At 42.5% G+C, this 22,713-nt stretch overlaps 1 protein-coding gene across 2 annotated transcripts in view; it reads left to right on the top strand.

Moving 5' to 3' along the window:
* LOC144768425 (protein-glutamine gamma-glutamyltransferase 6-like) overlaps nucleotides 1-22,713 on the top strand; it is a 398,170-nt gene that overhangs the window by 357,010 nt on the left and 18,447 nt on the right. For both annotated transcript variants that reach the window (XM_078652071.1, XM_078652072.1), the window contains exons 10-11: nucleotides 10,467-10,844; nucleotides 15,768-15,925. In XM_078652071.1, coding sequence (XP_078508197.1) covers nucleotides 10,467-10,844; nucleotides 15,768-15,925 — 536 coding nt within the window. The remainder of the gene's footprint in view (nucleotides 1-10,466; nucleotides 10,845-15,767; nucleotides 15,926-22,713) is intronic.

Here is a 22,713-nt window from a genome sequence, read left to right as displayed (position 1 = left end):
TGTGGTGGCCGCTTATAAGACAATTGGCCGCACAAGTAGAGGTCTGAAATATTTTCCAGTAAAGGAGAAAAAACAACCTCAGGGACAATCTGCAGTGACAGATGTCCAGCCCAAGTCCAAAAAACAAAATTGGCCTAAGAAACAGACACAGGGGAAGCAGAATACACAGACTCAGGATTCTTTTCCTGCAGTACAAGCACCTGCGCCGACAGAAAAAGTTTATGATTTGCGCGATCGCGCGATGATTAAATCACCTGATCGATTTCAGGGTTCTGATCAACGCTCTCCTCGTTCCTTTCAGGAAACATCGGTCCCGAAGACCACTGGACGAGGGGGTGGACGTGGACGTGGTGGCCAACAAGGACGTGGTCAGTCCCGCCAGACGGACGGCGCAGTGAAGCAGGAGGATTCTACGCCTAAGCGTCCGCAGTTTGCGAAAAAGAAAGTCGCAGCCTTAACAGCGCATAGATATGCCACAGATAGTGAGAACGCGGCTTCGGAATCTGACGTGGGCTCTGACCTTGCTGGACAGCGCGGCGGAGATTACCATAGTCAGAGAGGCGCTCCGTCCACTACTGAAGGTGACAGCGACTGAAGTGTTTGTTGTCATAGAAACAGCCGATACGAGATTAGCTCCCCCTGAAAGACTTTTTGAAATTGTCCTGTTAATTGAAGGTGACATACAGCGTACTGTCAGAGGGGTATTTTGGGAGAACCTTTCGTCTACGTACGACATTTTGCTTTCCGAGGCTGACTGGCCCCCACCTTTTGTGCTCGCAGCGCCGCGAGGGGAGGAGGTAATCCTTCCCAGTTTCGCGCACACTGTCTCGACTGAGCATGCGCAGCATTTTGCAGAAGAGTGGGCTCGGGCTCTTGCACCGGCTCTCTACCGCAACCAATGTGGTTGGGACAAATTGTCCCCGTGCCACGAAATTCCTTTGCGGTCTGAGCCACAGCCTCAGCCTCAATATCCCATACGGCGTGAAGCTAAAGCTGCCGTCGCAGAAATCCTTGAACAATTGGAATATCAGGGAGTTATTGAAACGTGTGTGTCACCAATGAATAATCCCCTTTTTACTGTGACCAAACCTGACGGATCATATCGTTTGGTATTGGATTACCGCATTTGAACTCGCATTGCCGTAACTGTGCAGTACAGAATACTCACGGCTCTGCCCTAGTGGATAGTCTAGTGCGTAAGCGTTTCAAGACAACGCTTGACATTTCCAATGGTTTTTATGCCCACAGACTGGATGGCTTTAGCTCCCAATGGACGAGTTTTACGTCCGCTGGTGTGCAAAAATGCTTCCGGCGACTCCCTATGGGCTACAAAAATAGTCCTGGAGTCTTCACCTCCAGAATAGTCACTCTATTGGAGGGTATCGATCCAGATGCATGTTCTTATGTGGATGACATTTATCTCACAGACGACGAAATTTGGATGCATCTGTGTCGAGTGAATTCCATCATTTGTACCTTTGCTGATATGGGTTACAAATTTAATTTTGCAAAATCGCACATTGCAGAACACACGGTGTTGTTCCTCGGCTATGAGCTGAACAATGAAGGTAGAGGTTTGGCTCCTCACTTCTTAGAGAAGTGCGCACAATTGCGCGCTCCTACAACACTGAAAAAATTACAATCTTTACTGGGCTTTTTGAATTTTGGCAGAACTTACATTCCGGAATATGCCCAGCGTATCAAGCCTTTGTATGCTTTGATACAACCAACTTTCTCAAAATCATGCTGGCTGCCTGAGCATTCAGCCATTTTGCAATCCTTGCAGGCTGATCTGCTCGCTTCTAAATATTTACTGACTCGTGATAACCACACCAACCTGGTAATAAGAATAATTCCTGGGACGGTGGGTTTCACATACCTCACTTTTAATGAAGGTGACACAGTACCTATTGCTTACAAGTCACACTTGTACACTTCGGCTGAGTTGCGGTTTCCCACAGTGGAAAAGGTTTTAACTGCTGTACAGATGGCAATTCTTAAGGAACGAGCACTGTCTCAGGGGAAACGCATGCTAGTGGTAACACCCTGTCCTCATTTGGAGGCAGTCACGAAAGCCAGTGTACCAAATTCGAAAGCTTTGCACCCTCGGTGGATTCAGTGGGCTGCGTCATTGTCATCCACGGATGTCATGTTTATTTTTGACGCCTCCTTACGGTCGCAAGAGTACTTGCAGTATGAATTCGTTCATCCTGCTCCTCTGGCTATGCGACCTTTGGAGGACTTCCATTGCATCATTTACACTGATGGGTCGGCGCAGGTTGCGCATGGCTCTAAACATGCCTACGTTTCCGCATGCGCCATTGTGGTCGGTGCTATGTTGAATGATGAGTTCATTTCCAGGGAAGTGCACACGATGCCCCTGGGCGATTGCACCGCACAATTGGCAGAGCTTCGTGCTCTATTACTAGCGTTAGAGTACGCAGATCCAAGTGTTACTACTCTGATTGTAAGTGATTCTTACTACTGTGTCCAGTCTTACAATGAAAACTTGTTCTTTTGGATTCAAAATGATTTTCATGATTCAAAGGGTAGCACAATAAAACATAAAATGATCTGGGTTCGAGTGGCAGAGCTTAAGGCTAAGTTGCCACTCGTTTTTGTTATTCATACTCTCGGTCATCAGCGCGTAGGAGTTCACGCTGTTGGCAACTCGCTTGCTGATGAAGCAGCGAAATCAGCAGTATCTACATACTTAGTTGCAGCGGTTACTAGGTCTAAAACCAAGATTGATAGCGACATCTTGGCAGCGATTGCTGCCTCTGAGAAGGGAAGTAAACATCCTGCGGGATTCCCTTCGAAGTATAAATACCACTTAAGTCCCGAAAAGGTTCCTTTTGTGACAATTCCTGATGTTGGGGAACGGTTGATTCCCAACTCGGATCGCAGAGCAGACTTGATTACAGCGGCTCATGAAGGTGTGGCGTCTGCGCATGCGGGCGTCTCGGCCACTGTAACTCAATTACAACAACGTTTCTGGTGGCGGGGACTGTACAAACAGACACGTGATTATGTCCTTCTTTGTGACATATGCCAGCAGATTAAACCTTCAACTGCTACGCGTCCGCCACAGACTCAGTTGTACATTTCTAATAAACCGCTAGGCTGTGTTTATTTAGATCACTGCGGTCCTTTTTCATCTGATACTGCGTATAAGTACATCTTAGTAGCAGTTGACTCATGCACACGCTTTGTGTGGGTATGGCCACATCGCAGCGCTGATTCACGGACTGTCATTAGAGATTTGCGTTTCTTTATAGGGATTTTTGCCTGTGGTACCTTCCATTCGGATCAGGGTCCGGCTTTCGCCTCTAAGGCGTATAAGGATGCCATGACTTCAATGGGGGTCCAAGTCAAGTTTTCGTCACCCTACAGACCTGAGGGTAATAGTGTAGTAGAACGAATGAACCGTGATTTAAAGCAATCTTTGACAGCCCGAGTTATAGGCACTGGCAGAAACTGGCTGGCTCATCTCTATGGCGTGCAGCGTGCACTTAATAATCTCCCTAGAAGGTCTCTGGGTGGGCGGACCCCATACGAAATGCTCTTTGGCATCAAGATGTACGTCCCTGACCTTGACGGTCTAGACTCAGTGGTTCGCGCCACTTCCTTTGACGCAGATGAACATTGCAATGTTTTACAGAATCTACAAAAGACCAGAGACAGTCTTGCAAAGGAACATTTGCCCTCCACATCGGCTGATGCGTTGCAGATCCCGGTAGTTGGCTGGCTACCCCAGGTTGGAGAACTGGTTCGAGAGAAGATCGACAACAAGAAAGAGTTTGGTCCCTCCTATCGAGCACCAGTCCCAGTGCTTGGAGTGAAGGGCACAAGAACAGTCATATTACCACCACTTCCAGGTCGTAAGGAAAACAGGTTTATTTCTATTGACAATGTCAAGATACACAGAGTGGCCGATTCTTCTTAGCATGACACCAGCTGTTTCCTGTCCTTCCATTGTGAGAAATTCAATTATGCCCACTGCTTCTAATATTGAACCTGAAGTGGCCATCGAATTACCTGCTGTTTCCAGTCCTTTATTAAATAATTTACCGGGAACTAACATTGATGAGACAGACTATGCCTATCCCACTGATTTGTCCATACCTGACCTGCAAGCACGTTTAGCCACAGAATCCAGATTTTCTTTTGACTCAGTTTCTCTTACCTCAAAGGAACCCTCTCGTGTTGCAGTTTATGCAAGCCTGTTTAAAAAACATTTTTTGATACCACCTTGGACTTACATTTGGCTAGTCCTTGTTTCGATTTACCTTTTTATGTCAGTTGGTTTTGTGTTTTATTTTTTTCGAATCATCAATGGACATTATGTCGAGGAAAGAACATGCATTACTCATTTAAATGGAACTTTGGCCCCACTTTCCTCTTCACATTCTACACACAGATTAAAAAGAGACTTGACTTTGGTTAACATCACAGCATGGCCTGTCCTTGATGGAATCGTGTGGGATGCAGTTCGGTTTCAGATTCATGGCCCAACGGAAGTCGTTAATGTTCCTAATGTACTTAGAGTGAATATGGGGGATGTGGTGAAACAAAACATTCGTTCTGATGATTGGGATGTTAATGCTGTGGAAAGTTTGTTTTCTGATTTGAAATACTATGCTGCTTTTGATGCTGAGGATTTATATTTAGAATCTGCTAATTATGGTGAATTGTTCTGTTACCAACATTATGGCAATCACTTCTTACACAAAACGTCATCCCGAAGGGAAACTGTTAATTTCACTCAGTGGGAACATTGCCCAGCACCTAAACAAGGGAGTTCGGAAACATTTCTGAAAAAGTATACTTATTTCACTGACTTTAACCAGTCCAATCCCGAGTCCTTTTATTTTAAATTTCACAAACAGCCACTGTCCAAGGTTAGACTTACCGATACTAAATTATTGTATTCAAAGGCCTTTTTAGATCAATTGGTTACTGGAGGCTATGAGCTGTGGAAGGAAACAATAGACCTTAAATCAGTTTGGGGTTCAAGGGCCTGGCAGGTACAAGGCACTGAGGCTTTGCACCGTGCATGTCTCATCCCGAATCATATGTTGTTTTTGAATGAAACAATTTCCCAGACCACATGCTTTGGATTGGCTACATCTAAAAGGTTAAACACTCCGTCTTTCCCGGAGTTGGAGGAATATGATGGTTGGAGTAATTTTACTCAATTGTCAATTAGAGAATTACAGACTCTGCTTCTCAATTCCTCCTTTAACATTTCCAGTATGAATCCTAAAGGTTGGCTGCTTTGGCACCGTAGTGCAGATTCTTGTCAAAGTAGATTTTAAAATTTAACTGACGGTTTTAAGACTGTTAGATCTGATCCCCGGTTTGACTTGAGTCATACTGTTACCTCTTACTCTGTAGGCAAGTTGTGTCAAGCTTGGCTGAAACATTCAACTTTACCTGCGGTTAAGTATCACCTTTCCAAACTGAATTCAGACGTGGATTTGAATGATTTCATTAAAGGCCCAGCTAGTGGCAGGTCGAAAAGGTGGTTATATGGGGTTTACAATGAAATTTGGAAACTGTCACAGATTGAGGCTGCTACACGCCTTAGGGCTATTGATCAGGCGAATCTTGAGAAAGTGCTTGCAGTTGTTGACAATAGCATTAACGTGCTTTCCTCTAGAATTTACACATTGGATAATATTGTGTCGTCTGTTGTCGATATTGTGCATGATGAGGTGTCAGTATTATACCATGGTCAAAATCAATTACGGTCGATAATGCAGTTTGCATGGACCCTTCAAGCTCTGAAAATGGGTAAAGTTCCCTGGGGATACATGAACGTTTCTTCTTTATTTGCACCGTTTAATTTGACTGACAAACAACGCTTGCTTTCAATGCGTGATGCTTCCTTTTCTATGTTACATATTGAAAGGTTGGAATCTTTACCTTTTTCCGTGGCTGAAGCCACTGCTGCAACGTGGCTTATCCACGGTTTAATAACGCTGCCTTTTGCTTTATATAAATTTTCAAATTGCATGAAATATGTACCCATAGGTCGTTATGAGCCTTTAGGTAGCGGTTTTCTTCATGAAGTCTGGTCACTCCCATACACATACAGATGTTTCAAGAATGAACAGGAGGTTTATCTAACAGGGGAGGAGTGTACTGAGACGCCAGATCATTCTTTAATGTGTCGACACATACAGTTACACGGTTCATGCAATAAGGACAGGCCGAATATGGCTTGCGTTTTACAGGGCACGCCTGTTCCTGCTATCATCCCCACGTTTAAATTATTAGGGAATGGAAGTTATTTAATGCTCAATAATGAAGACTGTTGTGGGTTAATTAAAGGTATCCCTTTCATAGTTACAGTAAGTGAGCGGGTTATTTGCTGTAGAAATGTGCTTTACCCTCCCACACATGAACATAGAGATTCTTCCATCTGGCCAAGAATACCAACCTTGGGAGCAGAATTCAGCGGCATGGCAAGAATAAGAGCTCTTTTGTCCCAGAAAGAGGTGGCCTTGAGCTCGGCCCGTGAAACTTTCGTGCTCCACATTGCTAATACACGTACAGAAGTTCAGGCTCTATTAAATACTGATTTGCCTTTGCATTTCGGAGCCATGGTTCGTACTATCTTTAACGCATCCTCCACAAAGGGCCTATCACATTTTTTTAAAGTTGTTAGCAGTGGTCTCGTGACTTCCTTTGAGAAAATTTTTGGAGTCATCCCTGCTTTCTTCCATTCAATCTTTTCATCCTTGTTTGGAGGGTTCCCGTTTTTACTTGCACTAGCGGCTGGCGCCCTAGTGGTTTTCTGTCTTTTTAAATATGGATGCCCATCCTGTGCAAGACCACGCGCAACTGCTGCTGACGCGGTTCCGCAATCGCATGCTTGAATATTATGGCACACTGACGTTGGCGACTTTGAGCACGGCATTTGGATTATCTTTTCGATTCTCCTATTTCACCTGTGTCCAACCTGTTTTTCACTGCCTGACCTGTGATTTCCAGTGGGCCATTGATTTGTGTCTCTGCGGACCGGTTTCTCCTGACGTCGATTTTAATCAACTGATGAGTCCTATCATTGCTCACGAGTTGGTTTGTTCTGACGAGAGGATTATGGCCTTAGCAGTGGCGCATGGACTAATTGGTCCCTGGGATGTGTTGTCGGCAGCACGGAATTTCTTGGAACTGAGTTTTCTTGAAAACCCACCGAGCTGTCCTCTGATGGTTATAGAGGATCCGGTGCTGGAAGAACACGTATGTTCCTTTCATCTTTTAAATTGGATGGCTGAACTGTTTTCGGATGAGGACAGTGACTTCCTATTGGAAGCTGTTGCTACTTACTTTTCATATACAGTTTTGTCATAGACACTGCTTCGGATTGACGTGCTGATTAATAGCATTAATTGATTTTATTGACTTATTTGTCAAGAACTTTTTGTTTTCGTTTGCCTATTGGCTTGAGCCACGTTATATTTTTGGGCTATTTTTTAGCATTACTTTTTAAAGTTTGGTTTCGACTCATGCTCGTTTACTGTTGAGTTCTGCTCTCATGTGATGGCACTTCTGTTATCATATTTAGTCCGTTCTCGGATCATGGGGGGGTGTCATATAGCTCCTGTATATCCTTATATCGTGTTAAGTTAGCATAGGTACATTTGAGGTTTAAACGCCATTTTTCTTTCTTGCAACTTCTGCACACGACACTTGATTGTTGACTTAGCTTTCAACCTAGTAGTTTGCCGTGGTTTATGTGAGAATAATATGTTATTGCTCTGATATCAGCTTTGCTTAATAAACTATGTCTGCACGAAGAGTGCTGAAGTTTCAGGAACAACACGATATGGAATTGTTATGAGGTCTGATCTCCACGCCTTCATAGTCATAACACAAGTGCAGCCTTTGCCAACTCTGGCTTCAGGCGGGATTGATATTGCTTTGCACGAGGCACATAGAACACACTTGATGCGGTGCACATGCAGAGAGAGCTGGTGTATGCTGATGTGATTCCTTCATGCTAGGACACTAAGGTATGAGCCCGCCCTAAAACAACCCAAAGAGACCTTCTTAGCTAATAATATAATATATGTGTTAGGGAGGGTGAGATATAAGTGTTGTTAACTCTTATTCATTACAGCATGTTAACATGCTGTCACCATTCGCTTTTTATGTCTTAGTAACTATGCTGATAATTTTGATACTGATAATAAGTATACTCGTATTATCTAAGATACTGCGCCTGAGAAGACGGCATTAGTAAATAAACATTTCAAATGCACATGTGTCTTCTTTACTCCATGTTCTGGTTTGTAATGATAATATAACAAAAGAGTGTTCATGAGTTCCACGTACCCTGAGGTACTGTAAGTTCATGTTCTGGTTTGTCTAAACATTGGGAGTTTGATATGTCCAATGAGACACTGTAGCTAGCTCGGTAAGGGGTGAGTTGGTTTCTAAGGTAAGTTTTGGGACACCCTAATTTGCCGAGGTTCCACTCCTCTGTGCACAGTTCTGTGTGAGTACAGAAACCCTGCGACAGGGGACTGGGGTTTAGGGCCCTGGGCGGTTGCTAGAGTGTAACCTTAACCATGCATATATATACCTTTACCAATTATGCCAATACAACTAAATTCTTTGTAAAGGCATGCCTGGTAAAGGCATGCGTGGTAAAGACATGGTCATTGTTATGACCACGTTGTTCAGGCATGCGTGGTTGGGGATTGCATGGCTCCGACATACGACTTGTGCATACTCTCCCTGTTCCAGTACCACTAATAATAATAATGTGGGATATAAAGCACATAGCTACTTCTTACAAAGAGTCCCAGCACTACAATGACGACTCCTGCAATAATGTTGCCCATCCCACAGGATAATTCTCACCTAGATCCAACAAGCCAGGTTTTTCGATAGGGCTTGCCGAATTACCACAGGAAGAGAGTTCCAGAGTTTGGGCTGAGAAGTCCAAAGGAACAGCCTGCTATTTTGGGTCTTTTAAATTTTAGGTTTCTATATGGTACATAAGGTTTCACAAACAAATGAAGATAGTGTGGGCCTTGAGAAGAAAGAGCCTTATAGTAGTAACAGATTGCATTAAAGATTACTCTTTACTTCACCAGCAGCCAGTGCAACTTTTTTAGTCTGGAACTGATAAAGACCCTTTTGGGTAGCTTGAGCAGTGCCCAATCTGCAGAGTTCTGAACCTGTTGAAGGCTGTTCAGATGGGGTTGGGATACACCCAAGTAGCGGACATTGCAGTAGCCTAGCCTGGATATCACCAGGGCCTGGTTTACCATTTTATGGGCAGATTAAGCTAAGAGATCGAGGATTTTCTTCAAGGATCTCAACATCCCAAAACATTTCCCTGTGAGGGAAGTGATCTGGGCATCAAAAGAGAGTTTTTTGTTGAACAAGATGCCCAGTATCAGGTGGGATAGACGAAGAGTATAGTATCATGCACGTTTTTCTAACACTGAACCCACTCTCACCTCCATCTTTGCATTTACTGAGGTGGCTATCGCCATATTCTAAGAATGCAGATGCAGTAAAATAAGCAACATACCCACTTCTGAAAGTGCATCTTCAAATTCATTAGTCTTTTCGGCAGAGCTTCAAGTCTGAGTGTAGATCAGCAAAGAAGGGAAAGAAACACTGAGTGAAGGAAGCTGCCTTTCAGAATCAACATACTTGGAGAAAACAAAGTAAGTCGCTAGCCAAAGTTGCAGAGGGAAATTGATTCACAAATGTCAGCATTGGCTTGAATACATTCAACAGAATAAAATCAAGGATTATTCTTGAACCTTGGTGTTTTAATGGTACCGAAAGTCACCCAATATAGCCTTAGCATTTATTATTCTGATACATCCTCAGTGTAAGCACCGCTTATCTAATCAATCAAGAACTAATGTGGGATGAAAATAGTAGAAAATTGATGTTCTCTTTTTGTGTTGCTAGTTAACCACAGGGTGAACCGCTTCGGTGTTACATTCTGAATATTATTAATCAGAATAGAGAGGCACTTTTTAAAAAAAACAACACCACTTCACTTTCTGCTGATAGTGATATATATGGACTGTCTTATAATTAAGCTCATTTTGTAAGTTGTTTAACAGTTACGGTTATGTAAATTTACATCGTTGAAAATGAGATAAGTTAACCACTTAACAGGCATTGGTGGTAACAAGTGAAAATACAGTTTGTCCAATACCTGATAACCAGAAGAATGAATTTATGGGGATGGAAAGATGAACTCCATGTTCACTTGCTTTATTATCATTGGATACAGCCTACCTTCTTGGATTCAGTAGGGTTTATGACTGTTTGTAGGTGTCTTTTTTTGGCTGTCGTTCCATAACTTCGACTTAGTTGTGTTCAGGATCTCAAGTAAGCCAAGATAGAACAGTCTGTCGTGCTGTACGGACAATGAAATAAGAAACATACCTAACTTGTGTTTCCCCTTTTCCCTGCTTGATTAGGATCCGAAGAGGAAAGAGAAGTATTTTTAAAGGCTCGGGAGAAGCTACTCAAAATGCATGTAATGGAAAAAAGAGACAAAAGAAAGGGCAGTTTTGGCAGTTCAAGAAGAGAAAGAATGAGGAATTTCGGCAGGATGTCTGAATATGTTAATGGCCGCCGAAGGAAAGCAAAACATCCACAAATATCAGGAAAGTTCAAGTTGTCTGAGCGCCCGTTGATCAGTGAGGACATCAATGTGGCATTAATTCTCAAAAACCCAACTTCGAACCGCAAAACTATTCATGTGAATATCAGCTCTTCGACTGTCAAGTATACGGGACAACCAACAGCGGAAATATTTAGAGACTCACATGATGTCACTGTGAAACCCCGCAGTGGTAAGTTTGAAAATGACTGCAGGGTCAAATTGAAAACTGGAAATATATAATATTCAGAACTCATGAGTTGGGGGAGGGGGGTGTGTACGCAATCCAGAGCAAATGAAGCAAGTATTCCCAGGTGCAATGGTAGTTAATTCTCATTAAGTAACTGAAGTGGGTCCCCTGACCATGCAAGCATTCACACATCACCCTTCTCCTTTGTCCAAGTCCATATATCATTAAGATCTGATTCCTTGGAATTAAAACGTTACCAATGACTTCCAAAGAGCAGGTTACATTTATTACCACCCGCTCTCCCACTAGTTGCAGTTTTTTTTATCTGCCTGAGAACAGTTAAGTCTCCATCATACTTTTATGCCTCTACTGTGTTTAATGTTTTTGCAGTTTGAAACGCTTCCACTTGTCTTATGGAGAATTCTATATAAAAGCGAGTTGAGCTTAATGAGGTTCTGTGAGGATCTTTTGCAGCACAATGCCTTAAGATGGCTGGAAGGTGAAGTAACTAATGACATACCACATGATTTTTGAGGCTCCAGACACACGAGGGAGCTGGTACCCAGAGGCTCAGCTCTCCTTATTGGTGCATGGATGATGCTGATCTGAATGCATAACAGCTGGACACCCAAGAGTCTTTGCTAAAATGGATGCATTGATACCACAAGGCACACCCCAGAAGGGTCACGTAGAAGCTGCAGCATAGATCTCCCCAGTGCAGCTATCTGAAAGTATAATGTATTGTGCTGAAGCATAACTTATTGATATGTTTCTGATATAAGGTACATTCTGCCAACAGATACTTGAGTGATCTATGTATAACTTTCTTGGGAAAGTGGGTGCACATTGCATGCAGTTGGAACACGAGGCTCAAGTGAGGGCAGCGGATTTTTTCACGTATCCACAAGAATCCAAAGAACAAGTTTATCCAAGGGTCTTCCTAGTAAACAAACAACGCAGTGCAAGTTCCAACTGAAAATAATAAAACAGTGCACAACATTTAAACCATATATAACAAAACTAAACTGGTTTGCCTTATACCGTCAGAAGAAATTAGTTGGACACTGATTTTCCTATTTAGAGGGACACTTGTGACTTAAGTCTCTTGAAAAGCAAAAGCACTAAAGAGCTTTGATGTTTCACCCTCTTTCCGGTATTGATTTCCAACAGGTTCTTCCTAGGGCCCAAAAATGGGTAAACCATGGGTAGCTTAAAGAGAGTTGAGTGGCGGTAATGCGGCTGCAAATAACAACTAGGAGAGAACAAATCAACTATTCTGTGAATCTAAAAGGCTGGGCCCTGCTCCTTGCCGTGTCTATTTCCACTAATACTGGAGGGCTGTGTGAGCTCCTGATATGGTGTTACCATTTCTGGCCCTGAGGAAGATCATATTGGATACCAATGTCGCAAAGGGGTAGGAATGCCGACGATCTTTAGTGAATTTAGTTCTCAAGAGTCTGATTCATTAGTGGTATACTATCATTAGAAGGTGTATGTCAAATTGGGTTCAGTTTCAATTAGAGGACTCTGTCAATGAGGATTTGGACTCATCATAACAAATGTTACTGGTAGGTTATCGCGGCAATGTCTGGCATACTCAAGATGTCACAAATAAAATACATACCATAAAATCACCCCTGGCTCAAAGAGAGAGTGCTACAGGAAGTAATCTCAGATTAATTTTGTTTGCCCTGATATATGATGCAGCCATCATGTAAAGTTACGGTTGCTCCACACATTACAAACCATCCTAGGTTCATCAGATGCTTAATACTTTGCCCCAGAGTTAATCATTTTTCATGCCACACAGTATGCACATGAGTTGGACAGCATTGCACAAATGTTAAAACAATGCAGACCCATAGTTACTAAGATTGAAAAGTTGCTGGTGAAAACTCCTGCACCAGTGCAAAAGTGGCTGCCATGTATCACGCACTGCACCGCACCCTGGTCCAGAGGCAAGTGAGAGCGGTTCAGTGTTTGATTTGCAATGGAAACATACTCATTGAGCACATTATTATTATTATTATTAATAAAGTTTTATATAGCGCGAACAAGATCCCAAAGGATATCAGAGCGCTTTACAAAAGGGTGGAAAGAAGGTCAAACCCAATATCAACATCAAGTAATAATACAAAACATGAATAATCGCATGATTCACATACAAATGACACAAAGGAGAATAATGCAATAATCAGTGCAGGATCTGTAATTGGTCCTTCCTGTAAAGTTGATGTTTGGTGGCATTGTTGGTGATTTTTACATGAAGACTATAGCATAACCATGGCAAACAATATTTACAACCCACTTGTCTGTGAAAATAACTTCCCAATTTTTCAGGAAGTCATCTGTTCTCCTCCCTACAGGAGTGTTGTGAGTGTGGAGAGGGAAGCTCAAGTCACTCAGAGAAGCCTAAGGCAAATCCTCTAGAGTTTCCATCTCTTGGTTTATCTCTGCCTCAAAAAAAGGACTTTGGTTGTTGTCGCCACTGCCAATGGCCTGGAAACTGTATATTGAACTTTACTCATCTTTCATCTATGTTGACATTAGATATTTCTCTCAAGGACAACAAATGGTTCAGATGCATTGAATGTGTACTGTTGCTTTACAGCACAAATGCAATGTGTAATATATATTTATATTTTAGAAATGCAAACATTTTGAAGTTCTTCGCGTCTGCTTGACGTATGCATTAGTTTTTTATGCTAAGCCCATTCTCGATAGGAAGCCCTTTCTCGATAGGTTAGTAGACTGGACTTTGCATCAAAATCTATTGTGTATGGTGATTTGCCCCAGAACACAAAACAGAAATTAGTTCACACACAGCACTTTGCGCTGTACTAGCGGTGGTGCAATGTCTTCGTAAATTGGGCCCTTGGCTGCCATAGCTTATTGTTCCCCATTAACACTGTCTTACTTAAGCATTTCAATTTTAGTTTACTTAGGCTTGCCCTTTGAAGCAGTTTTGTTCTCTGATCATTATATTTGTATTCACACACAGTCCCATCCCTCACCTCTACCAAATAGCAGTGTTCAAGAAGAACTAATCAGCAGCCCACGAGGTCCTAATGGAATGTATACATTAGCCCTGCCTAAATCCTCCCTCATTACATTTACTGAGTCTCCACCTTCCAACCACAGTAATGCAGGCAGTATACTTTTTCTCTTTTGTCCTCATGCTCCATTTAGTGACATGCAACCTGGGGCACCAATAGTGGGCCACACTAGCTCCAATACTCATACTGCATGAGTCCTATTACTTTACATGTGTTCCACACTCACTGTACATACCTGCTACCAGCGCAAGATTCTAGGTTTTACATAATGGTATAACTTGTCACAAGAGGCGTCCGTCGGCTCGCCTTTCCGTAATACAGAGAAAAATGTTGGGCTGGCTATATCCACCATTGCCGCCATTACTTCTGGATAAATTATTGCTCCCATGTTATAGTGTTCAGTGGTAGTTCTGTCAATTGTGGATTTAAACAGTATAAGCCGTAATTTGTTATATGCATAAAGAGCGTTGTATGCAAACCTATGTGTCGAGGTAGAAGCACTTATATTTTAGCACTCTAAATCCACTCCCAAGAATACAGTAAATCAGTAGAAAGATAGCCCACTCCTGGTTTTAATCAAACAACGGTATGGTTAACGTGGTGCTGATATTGTATAATCTTTAATGCCCCTAATTGTCCCTAGAATCTGTATCCCTCATTAAAGATACTAGGGTCCTCATTTATGAAAAGTGACGCATCGCTGCGTGCAACAGCGATGCTTCACTTTTCATTGCGCCCTCCTTGCGACATGCTGGATGCTTCATATTTACAGTATGGCGCATCATGTCGCAAAGAGTTACAGATACGTCAGTATTTCTGATGTATCTGTAGGTGCAAAAATTATTCTGGAGTGTGTCACAAAAGTGACGCAACTCCATTAATGGGTCATTTCAAATGGGCAAGTCCCATTTCAAATGTGCCTGCATCAGTCTTAAGCCTGCTGTAAGGCTCATAGATTTCACGGCGTCACTTCTACGAGGCTTACTTGCGTCAGAACGCCCACCCTGCATACATTATACCTGACGCAGGGGTTTACAAAGTGACGCATCTATCTAGATGCGTCACTTTGAAAAATATGTCACAAGATGGCGCATTTTTTACCCTGCTGCTGCGTCAGAAAAAGTGACGCACCCGCGTCGAAAAAGTGGCGCACAGGCTCATAAATAAGCCCCTAGGTCTTTTAAAAGGACGCTCATCTAGAAAACGCTGTGGCATGCTTCATTGTTGAGTCCTTGTCCAGACTCTAAACACATTGTGGTGGGCTGAACCTATGTAGAAGAGGTAGCTCTTTGGATACCGTTCTTGACACAGGATCTGTGAAGCTATTCTATTAAAATTCTCTAAAGAAATACCCAGTGTTCTAAATTGTATTTGGAGGGTATATTGGCAACATTAAAAACACAAGGTGGATTCCCGTGGGATACATTATTACTCCCGCATCTATATCTGTTGGTCTCCATATTTCAGTTGGTTACTTATATGTCCATCAGGGTCACCCAGCTTTCATCAGGACCAAGCTGGAGTTTCCAGGTCGGCATTTTCTCTTCTGCTATTGTTCATGTAGTATACATAGGACATATTAATCTTAGACCTTGATTTGGATGAGGAAGCTGGTGTTAGAGAGCGTATTTTCTTTTTAAGTTTAATATTGCGATTGTGTAGAACATGAAGCCAGTTACTGCAGCATCAGTTCTGTCCGTGCCTGGAGGACTCTGTCCTCCAGACAGATAAAATGTAATACAGAAAATTTGTGAATGCTCTCAAACTTTATTGATTGTAACATCCTCGTGATTTTTGTCCTTCGGAGTCACTTAGAAATGTCTTCCTTTTGGACTAACAAATGTCTTCTCTTTGTTCTTCTGGTCTTCAGAGGAACGCATTCCAGTTCTCATCCCTTCATCAGATTATGAACACGACTTGACAAGTGACAATATGGTTGAGGTGGCAGCTGTGTGTGAGGTGAAGAATGGAGGGAAACTGCTAGTGCGGAAACGTGTGTCCCTGGGACAACCTCCTCTCGACATTAAGGTAAAGAGCTTTTTTAACTCATTATATTTGTACCTTTTGGTTGTACAAAAAAAAACATAGAGCAAGAAGAAACCTTCCAGGCTTGTTGATAGGATATTCACAAAGTACATGGATCAAATTTGGGATTCTATGAACTTGAAGTTTAAGGTGCTGTTGTCCATCATATCTTCGGTTTTCGGAGCTAAAACTGTAGTTGTACATGTGCTGAAACTGGCAATTAGGGAACTTAAACATGTCCCCCTGATTGCATGTATTTTGCAACCAACGTAGTTGTGGAATGGCTTGCTGGACAGGTAAACAGAATAAAACGATAAAAAAAGAAAATCAGTATAGTCAAGTCAATTCAATTAAACTTTATTCGGATACAGTTTTGTGTCCATAAAAGTATACAAGTAATTAAAATCATTATTTAAAAACCGTTAAAATATTTAGTACCAAATATGACACAGGTAAAATACATTTTGTAGTAAAAAGAGCCGTAACTATCCATTAGCAGCAAGAATTCATATAGAAAAGACACATAAACAAAGACAACGGCAGACTTGTGAAGCCAATAGTTTCTATTGCGACCCCAGAACACAGTATATCATTATATATGTTACACAGAGTCAAAGTTAGCTCGATATCTAACACACACTTTTAAAAATTGGGCTATTGGGACAATGTTGTACTCTATGTCCAGTCATTGTAGGGCAAGAAGGGCCGGACGACAGTGCCGCAAGCCCATGAGTTTCACTAAAGGGATGATCCATCGCTTACGTGAGAATTCATAATAACTGCAAAAAAAGACTATGTGGAGTAACGATTGCTCTGACTGCCCGTCACATGGGCAACAGGGCAGGGTACTAGACCAGTCTTTTATCTTTGGAAAAGTTAACTGCCGATGGAAAGTATTAAAACGGAAACGCGTCAAAAGATATTTATCATAGACAGTGACACTGGTTAGTAGATAAGGCTGGATCCCATGGGAGACTTGCACCGAGACTAGGTGGAGATTTGTAGGTTTAATGATCTCTGATGCCGAACGAAGCTCACGGAGATGGGATAGACACACATCTTTCAGTTTTTTACGTGAAACTTCAGTTATGGTCTCGGGGGTTAGAAAGGCTGTTTCCATGTTTACATCTCTAAGGAAATTATAAACATAAAGTAACCATGGGATATTTTTCCACTTATCCAGTGTGAGGCAGTCAGAAATAAGAAAACGTGTAAGGTTACATTCTAAAGTTTGCCAAAGACGGTGCCATAAAAGAATTAGTTCAACAGCAATAAGATCGGTAATATAGTCCTGACCCAACTCCATATGACAGCCGAAGGTTGGGGAGCTTTTTGGGGCTGCCAGGAGATACCGCAGGAAGCCGTTTTCTACTTTTTGAATAGAATCTGAGTTTACATGTCCCCATACCCCTGCCCCATACATTGCCACTGGGCAGCACTTAGCCCTATAGATCTGGATGAGTTCCCGTGAGGGGCGCTGACCCAGTTTTTGGGCAAATGTAACCAAAGCTGTTGTAGCTCTAAGGAACCCCATCTTTCTGGCTAAGAGAGCTGAACACCAGCTAGAAGTGTTGTCTATCTGGATTCCCAAGTAAGGGTATGAGTTTACGCTTTCCAGGGTATTATTATTAATGTGAGCGCCACCAAGATGTTTGATGCGTTTCCCCAAGTGCATAACAAATGTTTTCTTCGTGTTTACTTTTAGATCTAAACTTGCCATGAAGATACTGTATCTGTCAAGAAGGCATTGGAGTTGGCGAGGGGTCCTGGCCATGATGACCGCGTTGTCCGCGTAAAGCAATGCGGGTATTGGACGACGGCCTATCATGGGCAGGTCCTTGCTACCTTCGAGCATCGCAGCCTCAAATCCATTCGTGTAAAGATTAAAAAGAAAGGGTGCCAGAACGCACCCTTGTCTGACACCCTTGGCTACTTGGAAAGATGTTGTAAGTCCCGTCCCCCCCCCCCCGTGCCGTACCGGACTTTAGCTGTGGCCCCTTGAATAAAATATACCAAGGGAGGATCTACCCCCATAGACAAGAGGAGTTTCCAGAGTTTGCTGTGAGAGACGCAATCAAAAGCCGCCGAAAGATCGACGTATGCTAGATGCAGCCTCCTCTTCTTTGCCCCAACATATTTACCTACCAACAAAGATAGGTTTAAAGCCTGCTCCACTGTCCCCAGACCCTCTCGGAAGCCAAACTGCAGGTCAGAGATCACTTGGTTACATTTGGCCCAGTCTTGGAGTCTTTTAAGAAGAAGCCGACCCATAACCTTGCCTGTTGAGTCCAGGAGGGAGATGGGACGATAACAGGCAGGGCTATTACGGTCGTCTTTTTTAAAGATCGGAAGCAGTATAGATGTTGTCCAAGACTTGGGTGGGCCGATTTTAGTGGCCGCTTCAAAGACCTTTGTGAGGATGGGGGACCATAAATCTAAGTTATTTTTAAATATGTCGACAGGAACGCCGTCGGGGCCTGGAACTTTGCCACACTTGGAGGATTGTAATGCATTAAGTACCTCTTCGAGATCGAAATGAAGATTGGTAGAAATAGTTCTGCTTTGGCGATTTTGGGGAACCGGCAACTCCTGAATAGCTGAGGGGAACTGTATTGGGGGTTCTTCCAGGGTGCCAAAAATCTTGGAAAAATGTGCTACCCAAGCATCTTCACCCACTGCTACCTCAATCCGGGGAATTGATTGCTGATCAGTTAAAAAAGGTGATCTTACTATTTGCCAAAAAGTGGCTGAGTCCTTAGGGGAGCAACTGCGGTTGAGCTTACCCCATAGTTCTTTCTTAATGTCTACCTTACAAGATTTAAGTTCTTGTTTATAGAGCTTTATTAGCCTAGAAACTTCCCCCTTATCCATAACGGTGTTAGTCAGGGCTTTCTTTAATGAAAGGTACACACTCCTTGTAGCGTGGTTAAACCATCTCTTTTTTGTTTGGTTGGGGCCCTTAGTTTTACGAAACAACTCTTTTTTAATTTCGGTGGTAATGGCAAAGAAACCAGTCAATACCTGGGCAGGGTCCGACTGTGGGGTTAGGCACACTTCAACAGATGGGAGAGCACGTTTCAGTACTGCGGAAGTAACCTTTTCAGGATCCACTTTGTCCCATTTAATTGCGTACCCATTCAGTTTATTTACTCTTAATGACTCCTGTGATAAAAGTGTTTGCTTGTTACGTAATACGGACATATTAGGGATGGTGAGAGTGAGAGTATTGGGAAAATGATCACTACTAGCGTTGGTGCCTGTTCGAAAGGTACATAGTAGTTCTTTAGTGGCTTGGGACACCATGATGTAGTCAATCAGAGTTGATAGACCCCTACCATTAAATGTCTGGGTAAAAGGCACAGGGGGGGGATACTAGCTCATTTGCAAAGCCCATGTCTAGGTTAAACATTATTTCAGTAAGAGAGTTCCCTAGTTTTGTATGAGGGAAATGTGTTAGACTAAGGCCCGACTCGTCAGCAATACCACAATTGGGAGCAACCCCGTCCTTACAAAGATTCAAGTTAAAGTCCCCTCCCAGACAATGCCTATAGTAGAGGTAGTATTTTTGAGCCGCTCTTCCATTAAGAACAGGAAAATATTTTCCAGAACTGGAAGTACATCCTTTGGAGTGAGATTATTATAAAAGTTCACTATATAGAACACATGAGTTTTATTTGGAGTTATTTTAAGGATCTGAAAGTGGGGGTTGCTGTTCGTTAATTTAATATTGGAGATTTGCAGATATAGTCAAGTCAAAAAGTTTATTGTATGATTAATTAAAATCTTTACAATCATCCCAAGAAATAAAATTGACTTTACCGTCACGATTAATACCAAGCAACATTAAAAAATTACCCATTAATTATATAACTTGTGATCCATCTAATTGGCTAACATATAAAATGTTATAAAATCGATAGTTAAAATTTAAATATAGTCCAGTTTCTATGATCCTGCCGTCTAAGTAAGCTCTTAATTTATTTTACATTCAGTCCTTGTGTTGCGCAGTTGGGCCGTAATTCCGGGCCTGGATGAACTTTCACCTCTATTTTCCTCCTGCTCGGCTAGCCATAAGCGTTTTCTTACCTCTGCCAGGAATTTTACTCCCCGGCAGGCCAAAATTATGGAGGAACCTCCCACCAGCTTATTACAGCCTGTCTGCATGTGCGAATGTTCTGTTCATTAAAGATGGGTTTTAAATAACTTCTCCTCAGAACTTTAACTGCTGGGCATACGCATAGTAGATGGGTTAAGGATTCCTTTTTATATCCACATAGTCGACACTGCGCTGTTATTAGTTGGTGTTTCCAGGAAAGCTGAGGATCTTTTGAGACGTGCTAGCCCATCCTATAGTCTTTATAACTTTTTTTTAAATGCCCGCTAAAATGTGAAACTAAGTATGCTTTAAAAAAGAAAATCAGTATAATAACTGCATTATGCTAGAGATTAAGTGAAAATAGAATTATAAAAACGTAAAGGTGGTGGATAGAATACTTGTAGCAATATTAGTCTTTGGTGACTGTTCAGTTTTGTTCCAGCCCTTCATTGCCTTTGATCCTGGTGCCACTAGAGACCTAGAGACATAAGCCGAAATTTTTAAACCAGTGTTGGCTCCACCCCAAAAGGGAGTTTTTTTTAATTTATTTTTTTAGCTCAAACTGTCACGTCACGCCTCTCTGTGTGGTAGCACAAGCCACTGACTATTTTGCTTCTTTTGGACTTAATAGTGAGAAGCGTCTTATAAGCTACGGTATCAACGTATAATCATAACCATCATCCACATCATGACTCACCTGGAAAAACAACAAAAAATGGATGGAATGCCTGTATCACTCTGGGCTAATGTTAGTTGCATCGGCTGCATTGCAGAACAATGTTTCTGCTTTCTCTGCCACTGAACATGCTCCAACTTAAAGTAAATCAGTCTTGACAAAGCACCTCCCGCCCCCCAATTCTGCAAGGAAACGAAAGCAAACCCAGATATGTGTTGCCTTTTTAGACCACATCACTGGGTTGGGGTTTTGAGCTGTGCCGATTTGCATACGTATATGCAGATTGTATATTAGCTTAAGGTTGGTCGCTGTGTGCAATGGCACAGGATGCACAAAAATGGTGAATTAGAATTTGCCGTACAGCAGTTACTAGGAGCTGAGAGTAATTCATGCATTCCACCTATCACTTTGTTATTTTTTTGATGGGTACCTACAGATGACGGTCCCTGGGCTGGTTATGCTATACACATACAGCACTTCAGTGGTGAGGACCAATAGGGCAGAAAGCAGTCCGCCGCTGCGTGTGTTCCATTCAGCTTGACATTTTTCAGTAAAGTGAATTAAGTGTGACGTGACGTGCCATGACTCACGCCATAGGCTAAAGCCCAGTATGGTTTAAACCTTTCTGGGGTTGCTTGTTTTCCCATTCATAAGGGATGTGGGCTAGTTGTTCTGGCCTGTCCTACCTATTGGGGTAGAACACTTGGGTATCTGTCTGTAGAGAAACTGTGAAATTAAAAAGATGTGTTGGAATGCAGCCCATGATGATGACCAATGGCTCAGTGTAATTCAAGCTTTCCTTCCACCACGTTTTTAGGTCTCGCCTGTCAATGCGCATGTGCATTGAGCTTGCGAGAATATAGGGGCTTAAACAGAGTTTAACTAGACTGGCGATTTGATGCAGTGCATGTGTGCTTTTAGCTCAATGCGCAAGCGCAATGAGTTAAAATGCGTGTGCACAGCATCAAATCGCCAGCCATCTGTTGCCCAGCTTGGTGCCGCCAGTAGCTCTTCCCGCTCCACCCCCTGCTGCATCAAAGGCTTTCACGGCCGTGCGGCCGTGCTTTCAGTTTCACGGCCGCTAGGCCGTGTCTCCTTTTGTGTTGCCCAGCTTGGTGCCGCCAGCAGCTCTTCCCGCTCGCCCCCTGCTGCATCAAAGGCTTTCACGGCCGGCCGGCGGTGCTTTCAGTTTCACGGCCGCCAGGCCATGTCTCCTTTTCTTTTAACTTGTTTTTTTTAATAGCCTACACCCAGTGACTGCAACACTTTTAATGTTGGGCCAGGCTACATATTTTTCCAAGTTTACTGACAACGTGGCCTCTGTTTACAGTAGATGCTTGGCCACAGTTACTTCCAACACTTTGCACTGGCACTTCTTGGGTTGCCTTGTCCTACAGCTAAATTCGAACTGTTCTGAACTAGAGTCTCATCATTTTCACAATTTTGCAGTAAAACGATCAGAGAGGTACTAACTTAATTTCAACATCATTATTGAAGTGCAGTTTATCTTGTCTTCCTCAGTACTTCGTACATCTCTCTAGAGATGTGGCCTAACGACCAGAGCTGCCATCTAAGTCACGTAAATACAAAACATGTTGCAATACAAATGCTATAGGTGTCACATTCGCGAAAGTTATAACTATTGGCATTGTAAATTACAAAGCTATCAATTTAGCTATTTTAAAAACCAACACATAAATAAAATAATTGTCAAGACCAATAGCTCCAACTTTTCTAATGCGAGACCTATTGCATTTCCAATGCTTGAAAATACTACTGATGGGGGTTTTTCAGAAATCAGAAAAGGCAGGCGCACTACCTAGTGTAAACGTCAAAGTTTGAAGAAACTAGTGATAGGTATGTGATGCGGAAAGGCGAACAGATAAGACCCCTTAACCGTTCTGTTGTGGGTTAGAATCTAACCTACAAGACATAAATAAAGCGACAAAGCCCTCGCACACACAAGTTTAGGGTGTAGAGACAATGTAGTCAAATCACAACAATATACACAATGTAGAG

Source organism: Lissotriton helveticus, chromosome 7, assembly GCF_964261635.1.
Source record: "Lissotriton helveticus chromosome 7, aLisHel1.1, whole genome shotgun sequence".
Taxonomy (NCBI): Eukaryota; Metazoa; Chordata; class Amphibia; order Caudata; family Salamandridae; genus Lissotriton; species Lissotriton helveticus.
The sequence above is the reverse complement of the archived record's forward strand: the minus strand, read 5'-3'. Positions and strand labels throughout refer to the sequence as shown.